This window comes from Botrytis porri, assembly GCF_014898465.1.
Source record: "Botrytis porri strain MUCL 3234 chromosome Unknown BPOR_011, whole genome shotgun sequence".
Lineage (NCBI taxonomy): Eukaryota > Fungi > Ascomycota > Leotiomycetes > Helotiales > Sclerotiniaceae > Botrytis > Botrytis porri.
In genome coordinates, this window is record NW_024066085.1 from 1,846,611 (window position 1) to 1,861,107 (window position 14,497).

General features: G+C 43.9%; 4 protein-coding genes across 4 annotated transcripts; 3 read left to right on the plus strand and 1 right to left on the minus strand.

Moving 5' to 3' along the window:
- Positions 1–1,481: 1,481 nt before the first annotated feature.
- EAF01_008572 (uncharacterized protein) lies at positions 1,482–1,991 on the plus strand (the record flags this gene model as incomplete). The annotated part of the gene is made up of 1 exon (XM_038916828.1): positions 1,482–1,991. One exon carries the CDS (start codon positions 1,482–1,484, stop codon positions 1,989–1,991), a length of 510 nt encoding a protein of 169 aa, XP_038768190.1.
- Positions 1,992–4,568: 2,577 nt separating this feature from the next.
- On the minus strand, positions 4,569–8,384 carry EAF01_008573 (uncharacterized protein). The gene is made up of 4 exons (XM_038916829.1): positions 8,243–8,384; positions 6,556–8,164; positions 5,320–6,500; positions 4,569–5,257 (listed from the first exon to the last, which is right to left on the minus strand). The coding sequence occupies exons 1-4, from the start codon at positions 8,258–8,260 to the stop codon at positions 5,171–5,173; spliced, it is 2,895 nt and encodes a 964-aa protein (XP_038768191.1). The 5' UTR covers positions 8,261–8,384; the 3' UTR covers positions 4,569–5,170.
- A 255-nt stretch (positions 8,385–8,639) lies between these two features.
- EAF01_008574 (uncharacterized protein) lies at positions 8,640–11,444 on the plus strand (the record flags this gene model as incomplete). Its single annotated transcript, XM_038916830.1, has 1 exon — positions 8,640–11,444. The coding sequence occupies one exon, from the start codon at positions 8,640–8,642 to the stop codon at positions 11,442–11,444; it is 2,805 nt and encodes a 934-aa protein (XP_038768192.1).
- Positions 11,445–12,330: 886 nt separating this feature from the next.
- Positions 12,331–12,984, plus strand: EAF01_008575 (uncharacterized protein; the record flags this gene model as incomplete). The annotated part of the gene is made up of 1 exon (XM_038916831.1): positions 12,331–12,984. One exon carries the CDS (start codon positions 12,331–12,333, stop codon positions 12,982–12,984), a length of 654 nt encoding a protein of 217 aa, XP_038768193.1.
- Positions 12,985–14,497: the final 1,513 nt, after the last annotated feature.

The window sequence follows — 14,497 nt, forward strand, 5'->3', positions numbered from 1 at the left end:
TTTCGGGCGACTTCGGTGGTACCCAATCTTCCCGACCACAGTAACTTAGATATTTGACCTCTTTGTACTCCTGAATATGTTGTTGATTGTGCCGCGGACATTTCTTCTCCCAAAAGTAGCCGATAATGTGGCTACATCGTGGGCAGACAGTTTGGACGTAGATACACATTTGCTCTTGCTCTCTTTTTTCTTCTTTTGCTTTCCTTGGTTCTGAAAGTGGTGATATCTTTTGTAATGTATCGCTTAGATGGTTTTAGAAACGGAAGGGGTGTACAATCTAGAACTTCTTAGAGCACAAACAGTGTCCAATTGATTCTCCATGCAACTGCTTTGACAATGTTCTTTGTTCGTGATTCATACTATGTTATTGTCTGAGACTTGTTTTCTTTGATAAAAGACCTTTTCATTGTTCTCTATTTCTGAAATAAGCCCACTTGCAAGCGAAGAAAGAGTTATCGATGTCCGGGTGGGCATACCGGTTTCTGCATTATCTTCAAACAATGAAAATCAGAGACACGTGTAGCGGAGATAACTCTATTGCCTTCGTTAGATTCTGGAGCCCCCTTTCCTTGAAAATGAGTAATATTCTTTTGTGATCCAATGGCTAGAAAAGGAACACACGGCCCATAGCATGCTTTCCCATAGCCTTCAAATTCTCCCCACAACCTCTTCAAACCACAAGTAACTTACATCTTTCCTCCTCCGTCCTCAAATTTTAGTCATCGCATAAGATATGTGCCTTCTCGAAATCAGATATTGCATCACGTGCAAAGTCGAACTAGCGTGCGGTTCGTTCCTCCGAATCCGGCCTTGAAATTATTTGTACCGGAAGTCAAACAGATACCGGTATGCTGTTCAAAATGTACCAGTTTCCCAACAAAAAATCGAATGTCAACAAACGAAGATCCATTCATGAGACGATGATGGGGTACAGAGCATAGGATTCTATGAATAGCTGGCAATTGGTGGTTTCAGCTGCGAAGAATGGATAAGAATTGATCACAACATCATATCATAGATCATAATATGAGTAATCCTTGAAAAATGATCGGTACTTCAACTCATACGATCATGGAGTCATTGTGAATAGAAAGGGGGGCGAGTGAACAATGCAGCGACAGTGCAGGAACAGCCTCTCGACTCTCGAAGAACACATCTCTCTATCGTTAGCAAGGGGTGCGCATACACGCCTGGGAATTGGATTTCAAGTAGTGAAGTAGAGACTGCGTTGAAAATTCATCGTCATTCTAAGCTCTCCATTTAGTGCACCTGGATCACATACGAAGTGGTGAACAAGTTCAAAACAAGCCACGTCTTCAATCTATATAAACCCTTCTTTACTTCTGTGCCTATCCTTTCTATTTTTCTCATTAGCCTTGAGTTCACAGAGATCGGAAACACAAATCCTGAATCAGCAAATCTAACTCCTTTCACTTCACAATCAAAGCGAATTTCAGAAGCCCTAACCCAAGATCACAATAATGAAATCCTTTATCATGTCAATCTTCTTCTTCCTCGCAATTGCCAGCTTCGCAGCAGCGATCACCGCCCAAGAACAACACGACCGAACCCACGACATCTTCACCTTCTACCACCACGACGTCGGTGCCGAACTGAAGCCCCACCACTTCATTCTCGACCTCGACTGCCAAGTCGCACACGCCTCACACCCAACCGCACTCAAACTCTCTTGTGCTCTCGAAAGCACGAGGCGAGCGCACGAGTCCGACAACGAACCTGTCGATTTCCAAATTCATTTCCAATCCAGAGGAACCCCAACCTTTCGCAATGGACGTATGATTCGACCGATTATTCTTCAACCTTTCACAATCTTACATTCGTGTGTCCCTCAAGGAGCAGAGCGAGTTGCAATGGAGGTGGCATGTTTGAAGATTCATCGGGGATGGAATCACGGAAAAGCTGAAGCGGATATTTCATGCGATGTTTTGAAGGCGGAAGCAGTGGAGACACGAGGTGAGGCCAAGCAATGACGATCCTTTTCTTTTGGCGAGTAAAAAGAGTTGTGATTGAGTGGAGCTGAGAATTGATTATTTCCTTTTGTTTCCTCGTTAACCTTGTCAACACCAAAAATACCAAACATTTCACAAAAAAACTTCCCTCCTTAAATAATAATTGATTCCTCCATTAGGAAAACCGTCCAATGTGCTTTATGCAAATGTATTGATATCATAGTAGCTATCAGAAATCCAATAGCAACTCAACATCAGATCTACATAGTGAATCGAACCCCTCATGTGATGCACCACGCATCGCCTAATTTCGCAAGTGAAAGAATAGGCCTTGCAATTGAGAGGAAAGGCGAATATCAAACTTGTAACACACAATATACCTCATAATACTGACGCTCTGCAATATCCTAAAGCTAACACCTCAAGTCAAATAGTCTTCCAATTCCAGATTTGTAAGCTAGTTAAATTTTCAGATTTCATTAGGTGGTTACCAAAACTTACCACTCATCTTTCACTATGTATGACGATGGATATATTTCTAAACAAAACTCCCTCTGCCACATACGACCATAGACTGAAGAGAATTGGGCATCCCGTCCGCTCTGCCATACACAAGCTTCAGATCGGTGGATTAGTAGTTGGGTGGGTGACCACCAGCGAATCCCCACTGTTGTATGTCTCTTTTTGCTTTTTTATCTGGTGGATCGATCACCCACCATCTATTTGTAAAAATTCATTTTGGCTGGACCGACTGTTGAAGCGAGGTAGCCGGAGAATGCTGGAGAACTCTAGAGTACATTCTCATTTTCATCGTCGCTCATACCATAGGTCTCTACAAGTTACAAGATGATGTATCCCCAGAATAGATGGGGGGAACTGTCCTACTCACTACATATCGAAACAAAGAGATTTTGTATTGGTCTCAGCTGGTCTCTCAATATAGACGGTAACTGCATTGAGAATAAGCTATTGGACACGAGAGAAGCGAATCCTCTGGCTGGCTATCTACGAGATAGAAATGGAACAAGAACAATAGCTATCAACGATTTGAAAGATGGATATCCTTGCCTCACACCCATACAGCAGAAATGCGCCCCCCTCCTCTCTTCTAAGGTTATTTTTGAACAATCCTTGAACAACGACACTGATCGCTCCCTTATACCCCTCCTTATTCACTTCTAAATCCTACGGACCTCTTCGCACAACTAATAAGACCAACATCATACAACAAATTCTACATGACGACCAAGCTCATCAAGCCTAAGCCAGAAAATGCACCAGTCAAAGACGAGGTAATCCCACACGGAATTTCCATATTTGCTTGCGGATGTAGAATCGAAGATGAGCGTCCCATACTCGAAATAATCAGGGCCACTTGGTGCTGTTTCATGAAAACAGAAACCCCAAAACCAGTCGTTGAACGTTTGTTTGGGTTCAGATGCAAGAATTGTGCTAGTCTCGGTCGAGTGTGAGTGTTTTCAGTATTTGACGTCCACATTATGTGTTGATATCAAATGAGAAGCCACTGAGTTATTACCCCAAGGATGAAACACGATTTATGTTGAGTATATTCTTTGAAATCATTCGACATCAACTGTTCTGTAGCAAGAAGTTGTAGCGAGAACAAATAAATAAAACTATTTCACTAAAAACATCCATGATTCATATGCAGAACCTGTGAACGAATGAAAATGAAACATGTGAGAAGCTAGAATATCAGACAGTAAATTAACGACGCCACATAAGAGCTGTGACGATGCCCCATTAGAGACACATTGTCCCCGTAGAGAAGTCGCTGCCAAAATGACGTAGAGCAAATACACTGCATCTAAACAGAGATATTCGTTCCACTGCATAATCAAGCGAGATGCTACATAAAAAAGAACCCCAGATGTGCTTGGAAAATCCACCAATAAGAATATCCTATCGTCTCCAAGAGGCAGGTACCTGTCGCACAGCATGCCTCCGCACCCACATGTTCAGTGGACGAATGAAAAAATTCAGGAGTTTTCTTCCATCATTTCGAGATTATTTCTCCCAAGTTCAGGTAATATTGTGAATCTAAGATTAGACAACGAGGGATCTCCTAACCCTGCAAATCCTACCATCCGAAGACTCCTCGGCTCCTCGCCAATGCACACCACAAGAACCCATCTCAAACCCTAACAACCAAATCGCCACCGGAACATTCATCCGCGCTCACTCAAACGCATGACTACCAAAATAAACGCTTTGCCAACAATAGAATTTGAAATAAATGTTCCGCCCGCCTAGTGTCAACCTCATATGTAAACACTTATCTCAAAACCGTTTTCCGCGCATATACGCCCTGCATGACAACCACCATCTCCTTCCCGACAGTTCGTCACTTCGGCACTTCGGTCCTTCTTCCCTGTAGCATCCAAATCATATACTCTTTTGATCCAATTCTCTACCATTTACGTCCAGAGTTCAGCAAGCGAGGTTGGGAAAGACGTGGGTTCGTGCATTTCGGCAAGCATTACTTTAGCCGTGTGGTGTAGAGTGCCGACGCCGTACATAAGCATAAATAGAGTTGCATCGCTACTTTCTACCACACTTGTGTCAACCATGGCACCCTTTAAATATTCCCTTGGAGATGGAAAAGGATGTACGAGCGGAAAATAGGACTTGTAAAATGGGAATTGACAAAGGAAAGTATTTGATTTTTTTCGTCAGTCAATTCATACACACACTTACTTAGAACATGATGTGATATCAATTCGCCACTAACCAACGCACGGGAATCGGCACACTGGGTAAATATTACCCGGCGGGTCAGCGTCCATTTACAGAAAAGAAGGTTAAATAAGGCTCGGGACGACACGCGTGTTTGCAGCACCACCTTTGCAAATTTCTCGACTTCCTACTAAGCTGTGATCAACAAAATCAATGAAGAAACTCTTCGCCTGGGTAATCATGAAAGAGACTGTATCCATACTAAGCAGTGGCCGAGTTCAGCAAGGCGAAGCCGAGATCTTTTGAGGAAATAAGGGGTTGAGTCGGGACCGAGATTTGGATGTTTAATGTTCACTGATTTTTTATGCACGCTAATCACATATACTATCACACCACAGTTCCATTTCCTCCCCCTACCAAAATCTGACTCCAAGATTCCCTATTTTCTTTTCGGGCTTAAACTACGCTGCACACTTTTCTTCATCCATCATAAAATCATGAATTTACCAGTAGGGAGGCCTCAAACCTGCAAAATTCGACGTTATTGAGGAATTATCCCCGCTATCATCCTTTTTTCTTTGGCCGGTTAACTATTTCCGCAGATAATGTTAGCATTAATGTTTCAGTCTTGTTTGGAAAAGAGATGGCTTACCTCTAACTGTACGTGCCGATGCAGGTGAACCAACCAATCCACATAGCTCTGAGCCTCATTATTTCTATCTTCCACCAATAGTCTGGCAAATTCGTATTCTGCACCATCAAGACCTTGTCTTGCAAGTTGAATTGTCAGAGCTTTCGCTCCACGCATTGTCTTCAGATATTCTAGTATGTTTCGTACTTGGGCGCTGAGATGAGTTTGAAGGACAGGTAGAGATGAGAGATATGGGTCCAATGCCTTGAGATTATCTTTATCTTCGCCGAATAGATCAATGATAAGATTAGGTGAAGTTTGGCCGTGCATCCATAAGTAGCAGTTCTGTCCATTGTCCACAAGGTATACCCCGCCCTCTTCAACTCTGGCGAAAGAAGCCCGTACTGAGGGTGGCATCCTAAGATGACCGTCTTCATTTGCAAACCCATCTTCGGGGGCAAGGTTGTGAATTGGGATCATGCGAGGATAAAGGTATAAAGAAAGCTCTAGAGCACCCATGCTTTTGATCATACGCGCGTCGTGAACTCGGCGATCAGAAGGTTCTTGTCCGCCTTTAAAAGCGCGAGATTTGACAAGACCTAAAATGTACATACTGAATTCTTTGAGGTGCTCTGGTAGAACTAATTGACCTGGAGGATGAGATCCCGAAAAATTCTTACGATATCCTGCCAAGATGTCGACATTCTTCTCTGACAGGGCACCTCTAATTTCCTTTAATGAGTTTGCAAGCATCTTCGATGCTGCCTCTTTGGCAATCAACGCATAAATAGCATCTTGATCCACAAAGTTCATACAATCCTTAGCTTGGTCGCTCACGCTAGCGATAACATTTGAGCACCTGACTCTCCGCTCACCACTAGCTGTAGTGTAGAGTAGAGCACTTTGAAAGTGTGCATCCAACTTGGAATCCAGCTTTCCGTCATAACTGAATAAGACTCCCATAGCTTTATCGGCATCAATAACGCCAAACTCAATATCAGCTCCAAAGGTATGTTGGATGAAATTGCCATGATATGAAGAGATCTGCAGGCCATTGGAACATCGGACCTTCATCAGCGCTTGATATCCAGTCTCACGTGTAACGGAGCGCACAACTTCATGCGACAATTTCTCATTATCTCTTGGAGAGACGAAGTTGGGGTAATAGAATGTTTCTCCTCCAGTGGCAGCAGCAACATGACCTAAAAAGGGCGTTAGTAATTCTAGTGATTAGGATGTAAGTTTGGAAATATTTACCGATTGTTGCAATATCAAGATAACCACCACCAGGAGCAGCAAGGAATAAGTCAATGCCGACTCCAGTTGCAACCATCTTATCCGCTGCTTTCCTCCAGCCAGGGTGTTCAGTTGTAAAGAGCTTTTTGTCTTGTTCTCCGCCATGCTGTTTCCCATCATCACGGAGGAACAACCTACCAGGCCCCCAGGTTGGAAGAGCCGACAGAGAACACACAATCTTTCCTCCAGTCTTCTCCAGAGCTGCCATGGCTGCATTGATAGTAGGAAGTAATGCCGGCTCGGGATTTTTGACTTGAGAGAATATTTGAGGGAGTTGACTCAGTAAAGACGTGATGTTGGACTTTGCTTCATACGGATCCACGAAAAGTCCATCACTAAGGGGAACAAATGGGTCCTCAATATCCGGCATGATCAACATCTGAGCTTGATCTAGTGCAGGATTCATGTTATAAAAGTGAATGTCCTTGTCGAAGGTTACGAATCCGACCTTTGATCCTTCGGGAATTCTGCGTTTCGAAGATCCATCCTCTTCAGTCGAATCATCACCTCCATACAAAGCTGCTAGAATGCCTTCACAAAATGCTTCTAAGAATCCTTTGTTTAGAGCTTCTTGGCCTACATCGATCAAGAAAATCCATCTCAAACCCACCGGCTCTTGCGACCAGTATTCTTTCGGAACCAAAAATTCCACAGTACCTCGCATCAACTCGGGCCTCTGCTCCCTATCAACTCTAGCCCCTTGTGGTGTAATCGCACTAAAGTATTCCGGGGGCACATCATTCGCATAGTTGCACATATTGCACACAAACTTGTTACCTCCAGATCTGAATACCATAAATGGATTGATGTATGCACGGCATCTATGACATCTAGGGGGGCCTGTTTCTCCAAAGTCCAAAACTGGTATTTCGAGTTCCCCTGGCTGCAATGGGGCTAATGGCTGTAAGAGAAGTCCAAGTGGCAACCCAGTTGAATGTAACGCATCTGCCGTGGATGGAATGTTGTTCATTGTCAAACGTGCAAACTTTGGCGAAGCGTTTCCTTGGTCATAAGCCACAAATGGCACTGTAGCTGTTGGAGGAAGATGATGCTCAAATGTTGGGTATACGTTCTTCAGGTAATACTGCGCTATCGCATCTCTCGATCGAGGTACGCTGGGAATCTGATCTGGGTCTACTCGGCCTTGCGCCGAAGTCTGCACATTAGCAGAGAAACTATCCCCGGGCCCAGTCCCAGCAGCATATTCATTAAGTGTGGCGGGATTCGCAGGATTGAATGGCGCATTCACAGGGGCAGGAAACTGGGACATCTGCGGTGTAATGGGTGAGTTCAGGAACTGGCCGCCTGGAGACGGCATTGATGAAGGGTCGGCATTGAGATAAGCTGAAGGGGGGACGCCGCCCTGTGGCATTCCATTAAATGCTTGCGAAGAGCCTTGAGCTTCGACAACATGGTATGCATGCCTATCCTTCTTCTTTTTCCTCGGAGCTGGTTGTTGATTCGATATCTGTAAATTCTCCATGCCGAGATCGTTTGGGTCTGTGGGATGCATCATGGGATTTCCCTGACCTTGGTAGAGAGGCTGGCCTCCATAAGAAGGCTGCTGTTGCTATAAATCATGATCAGCTCATGGACAGAAGCAGGAAATGATTCTTGTTGGACTTGTAAATAGAACAGATTGCCTTACAAAGGGAGGTTGCGTCATTTGTCTGTCGAAGATTCAGATAGCTGCGAGATAATATAATATTATATGAATTTGCAATAGTAGAGAGTCCGCGACGACAAGTGTCAATAACAGGAAGAACTAGCGAAAAACATTGAAATATAAGTCAAGGTATTAACTGGATGGAATTGAGGATATAAATTCCGCCCACTACTTCCTTAAGGCTACCTTGCCTTATGTACCCAGTAATTTCGGACCAGGCCTAAACCTTAATTCTTTAGCGTGTTATCACATTATTGGACATTAGGTCGCGGCTACAGCCTTTCAAGATAGCCTCGCACTGCTCTTTATTAATGTCAACTTTGAGACAAATACATCGTATTCCTATTCTCTTTTGTATTCATCACAGAATGCGATAACAATGTTTACCTTTTGTTCCTTACAGGGAGCGCAATCCGAATCATCGGCGTCGCAATCATTACTTGAGCTCGATGGAGGGATCAAGGTGCTGATTGATGTAGGATGGGATGAAACTTTCGATGTGGAAAAGTTGAGGGAGCTGGAGAAACAAATCCCTACGCTTTCACTTATTTTACTTACGCATGCGACCGTTCCTCATATCGCAGCTTACGCACATTGTTGCAAGCACTTCCCCCTCTTCTCTCGAATACCTGTCTATGCGACGCATCCTGTCATCGCGCTTGGGAGAACTCTATTACAAGACTTATATTGCTCAACACCATTAGCATCAACCATCATACCCACAACGTCCTCCTTCCTCCTTCAATCCCCAACGAAAGAAGAAATTAACTATTATTTCTCGCTTGTTCGTCCTTTAAAATATTCACAGCCTCATCAACCACTAAATGGTGTAACAATTACGGCCTACAACGCTGGACATAGTTTAGGAGGCACGATATGGCATATTCAACATGGACTTGAGTCTATAGTATACGCAGTTGACTGGAATCAAGCTCGTGAGAATGTTTTGGCTGGTGCAGCTTGGTTGGGCGGAGCGGGAGCCGGAGGAGCTGAGGTTATTGAACAATTACGGAAACCGACCGCGTTAATATGCAGTAGTAAAGGAGGAGAACGAGTTGCTTTACCTGGAGGACGGGCCAAGAGAGATGAACTTTTACTGGATATGATTAGATCATCGATTAGCAGAGGAGGAATTGTCCTTATACCGACAGATTCTGGAGCCCGAATGATGGAACTTGCATATCTCCTAGAGCATGCTTGGAGAACAGAAAACCAGGAGGAAGGAAGCGCATTCAAATCCGCGAAGCCTTATCTAGCGGTTAGTACGAGCGAAATGACGATGAGATATACAAGAAGTATGTTTGAATGGATGGACGAAGCTATCATTCGGGAGTTTGAAGCGCAGCCTGGCCATGAGGAACAACGAACTGGACAACAAAGAAGAAATGCGGAGGAAGCAAAACAACACATTGGGCCATTCGAATTTAAGCACCTTCGATTACTCGGGCGAAAGGGCCAAATCGATCGAATGTTGAATGAGACGGACAATTTAGGAAGATCAGTAGGGAAGGTTATCCTTGCTAGTGACACTTCTATTGAATGGGGATTTTCGAAGGAGGTACTATGCAAAATCGCGGATGATGACAAGAACCTTTTGATTTTGACGGAGAGATTGAATCCGATACGTGGAGCTCCAGGTCTAGGAAGAACTTTATGGTCATGGTGGGAAGAACGACGCGATGGAGTCACTTCGGAACCAAGCTCAAGTGGAGGCATTCTAGAACAGGTATACGGAGGAGGAAGAGATCTTGAGATCAGAGAACCTAAACGCATACCATTGGAGGGTAATGATCTGGCTGTTTATCAACAGTGGTTGGCGACACAACGTCAATTGCAGACCACTCTTCAACCGGGTGGCGCCACAGCTCTTGAGGCCTCTGCTGATATTGTTGATGATGCTTCATCGGATTCATCGTCGGATTCTGATGACTCTGAGAATGAGCAGCAAGGAAAGGCTCTTAACATATCCGCAACCATGGGACAAGCAAATCGGAAGAAGATTGGCTTGAGTGATGAAGATCTCGGCGTTAATATTCTTCTTCGAAAAAAAGGCGTTCACGATTTCGATGTGAGAGGGAAGAAAGGCCGTGATAAGATGTTTCCCATGGCGATTAGGAGGAAACGAAATGACGATTTTGGAGAACTCATTAGACCAGGTGAATTTCTACGGGCAGAAGAACGAGACGAGGTGGATGGACAGGAACCACAGCGACCTGGAAAATATGATACAAAGGATACCCTTGGGAAAAAACGAAAGTGGGATGATGTTGCAGCTTCCGGTAAACGTAGAGCGTCGAATGAAGGCAAGCGACAACAGATCGGCAATAACGAGGATGGTTCCGTAGCAGATGTCCCGGAAGAGGATGACCTAATGGATATTGTAGAAGAAGAGATTCCTGGACCATCCAGATTGGAAATCTCAATCAAGACGCTCAAAATTAATCTTCGAATTGCATTTGTCGACTTCTCCGGACTTCACGACAAACGCAGTCTTCAAATGTTAATACCTCTAATCCAACCTCGGAAGTTGATATTAGTTGGCGGTATGAAAGAAGAGACATTAGCCCTTGCAAGCGATTGTAGAAAGCTTCTTGGTAGCACGAAAGAGAAACTCATCGATGTGTACACTCCAGAGATTGGTGTCATTATTGACGCAAGTGTAGACACCAATGCGTGGGCTGTCAAACTCACTGATTCTTTAGTAAAACAATTACGCTGGCAGAACGTCAAGGGATTAGGAATTGTTACTCTTACTGGCCGACTAGAAACTACACATATTGACAGCGATGCACACAACTCAGAAGGTGCCAATAAGAAGCAAAAGATGATAAAAGAGGAGTTAGAAGAAACTCCAACACAAGCGGCTCTTGATTCTGCGAAAGCTGTTGTTGAGATGCCAATTTTGGATGTCCTACCTTCGAATATGGCATCGGCAACAAGATCGGTTGCGCAACCATTGCATGTGGGCGACTTAAGGTTAACCGATCTGCGAAAAATCATGCAATCTTCTGGTCTTACTGCAGAACTCAGAGGAGAAGGTACTCTTTTAATCGACGGATCTGTGATTGTCCGTAAGACTGGCACTGGGAGAATCGAGGTAGAAAGCGTCGGTGTCACAACAAGTTCCTTTTACGCTGTTAAAGGGAAAATTTACGAAGGTCTTGCGGTGGTGGCAGGTGGATAAAATATCGATGGTAGGCTCTTCCAAGGGGCCAACTAGAAGAACCAACTATTGTAATCGAGCTTTCTTGGTCTTTTCACCAAAATTAAGGATAGGCGAAAACTGCATCTTTTTGTACCAATATCACACATAAGGGCCTCAAGGTTAGGTTTAGTCCTGCATTCACAAAATCTCACAAAACACCCAAAATTATTTGTTGGTGATTCATCCTTTAATTGTCAAGTAATGCTTTAGTATGTTTCTATTGAAGTTGTAGAGATTATTTTTGAATCATTAGAGGGAATTTTTTTAATTGAAAACATCTCATGATTCACAAACATTTTCTACATTCACGACCACTGTTGTTTCTGGTTTGAATCTGACCCATTTGCATCGTCCATTTAATCAAGGCTCTTCTTCTCTACAGACCGAAACAATTCATCACTCTATTCTTCTACATTCTCCATTTATACTCCTCATTGCTCATGTATCTACAACCTTTACATCTTTTTTAATTGCCAATCTACCAAAACATAAACTTCGGCATTTTTATGTTCAACTCGCCATCGTGGCGTCCTCCCAGGAATCAAACCTTGTAGCTTTACCTTCATACGAGGACGTGCAAGTAATCGTTTCGTACAAAACCCTGTGTGATCCTTTCCACAATATCCAGCAGGTCCAGCTTCTCCGTATACAAATTTTCGACATTACTGGTTACGAAATCTTCTACTACCGAGAACTCGTAGCAAAATCTGATCCCTTCAGTGGTTGGAATAGATACCACGGTCGAGACCCAGGACCACCCCCTCCACCATTCCCACCTCAGCAACCCTTTCCACCTAGACAGCAAATATTTCAACTGCCGATCGCACACACCCCCGTCTTATATCCTTCTAGTTTACAACAATAAATGGCTGGTATACCATTCAACTCCTACCACGGTCCAGATTCGGGTCCTCTCCCCCCTGGCGTCGGTATGCCGTTCCCAAACTCCCCATTCCCCATGGGCTACGCACCATCGCCCTATGGCTACCCCGATCATTACTCCACAGGCTACGGCCCACCAGGCTTCGCAGCTTCTCCATATCCATTTTCCAGCACTTATCCCGCACCCCCTTCTGCCGATAAAAGCGGTATGCCCGGTATCAACATCAAAAATCAATTCGACGGCATCGGTCTTCCCCCAGGCTATAATTATCTCTTTCCTCCCTCTCACTGTCTCGTGCATGTCTTCATAACGGGCTCCACACCCCCTTGGCTTGCAAACTCCCCGCTCTATCCACATGATGTGGCTAATCATCGAAAGTTTTTCGTTCCTTCTACCATGACGGTCAAGGATATGATGCAGCAACTGGGTTGTAGCAATAAGGATGCGGATAAGAATGTGATGACGGAGGTTCAGGAAGTGGGGAATGGAAAGTGGACTAAGGGAATGGTTTTTAAGGGAGGGAATGGTCAGAGGATGAAAATGACGCTTGCGAGTTTGGGATGGGACATGGGAAAAAAGAGAACCGGGTTGCCGGGGCAGGGTCCGGTGATCTGGGTTTATCTTACGGGTGATTAGATGGAAGCGGATGGGAGGAGTTTGGGGTTCGGAGATGTGGATGGAACGCTCGGAATGGGGTTGAGATAAGTGACGTCGTTTCGCAGGATTTCTTTTTTCACGACAAAGTGTGGCTTTCCACTCCATAATATTTCACGAGGATCGATTTAGGTTTATTTGGGCTTTAGCATAATGGTTTCGTCGTATGGCATATGTTCACCAAACAGGAATCGCAGAGGAATGCGAGATTTCTATAGTATCATTCATCGAGTAGTTTACATATTCTAGCAATATAACAATAGGTTATTTAATCAAATGAGTGCGCGCAATCGTGGTTTTACATGGTTGTGTTTTTAGATTCTCCTTCCATACATACTTGTGATTCATAACCGAAATATATGGCATCCTGTTCACTGTCGCTTCGCCCCTATCAATTTTCGCTTGCAACTCGCCTTTCTTCTGTGAATGAATTATTGCGATCATAGTTAGAGTGATTCAGAATTGTTCCGGATATTCATACATAGTTGGCAGGTATACTCAGGTGACTCTGAGATAAATGGTCTGTATTGATCTGTTTTTTTGAAAAACAAGAAACAAAACATTAATCATGGGGGTCATATTTCTCGGGCATAGAGATATATGCACGAATTTCAAGATGTGATCTGAACTCGCTTCATCTACCACGGAAATCCGACGATTCGTGTGCAAACAAATATGTCTGTACTACTCAAGTACTATAGGTTCTTTTTCTGTTCATGATCCGCCTGTTATTTTGTGAATGACAATGAGTGATCCGTGATTTAATAATCATAGATCCAATCAAACTTTTGATGGACAAACATCTTTACGAGGACAATGCGCTATAAACTTGAAAGATGCAGTGGCACGCATGGATGCGAGACACTCACCAGACTCGATCCTGTCAGAGGGTCGGTCATATTAACATTGTTTGGTCATGGAATCAGTCAGTCCCTCCAACTCCTAGAATAGACAAGAGTAGCACAGTAGGATCGCTTCACACTTGCACCGTAATCCATGATGTCGGCAACCGCTGTTCGTGTAGGTCTTGAAGACAAGATGTAGGGTAATGTACAAGATGGCGAATTCCAGTTAAGAATAAATAAAGAGAAGATGACTTTTGCCACTTTGCCCTTTTGATCTTTGCCTTCGCGTGTACTTCGTCTGCGATCCATGGATGACATGCGGCAATGGTTAAGAAACATTACGAAAACAATCGGCTATCACTGTCCGGGTATGTACGAAGTAAGCGTAGATAAGAATAAGATAACCGGGATACCCCAAGGCCCCCTTTAGGAAAGTCCATGCGAAACACGGAGTCAGAAATTCCACAAAATATCGATCCTCAGCATTTCCGATATCATGAACTCGATACACACAATCCACATCACCGTCGACACATCGAAATGCATCTAAAGTTTAAGATTCCAAATCCTATCTGTTTCACAGACAACGATAACACATATGACTAGCAAACATCAAGTAAACATTCGCTAATCAACCTATCTTCATTCGC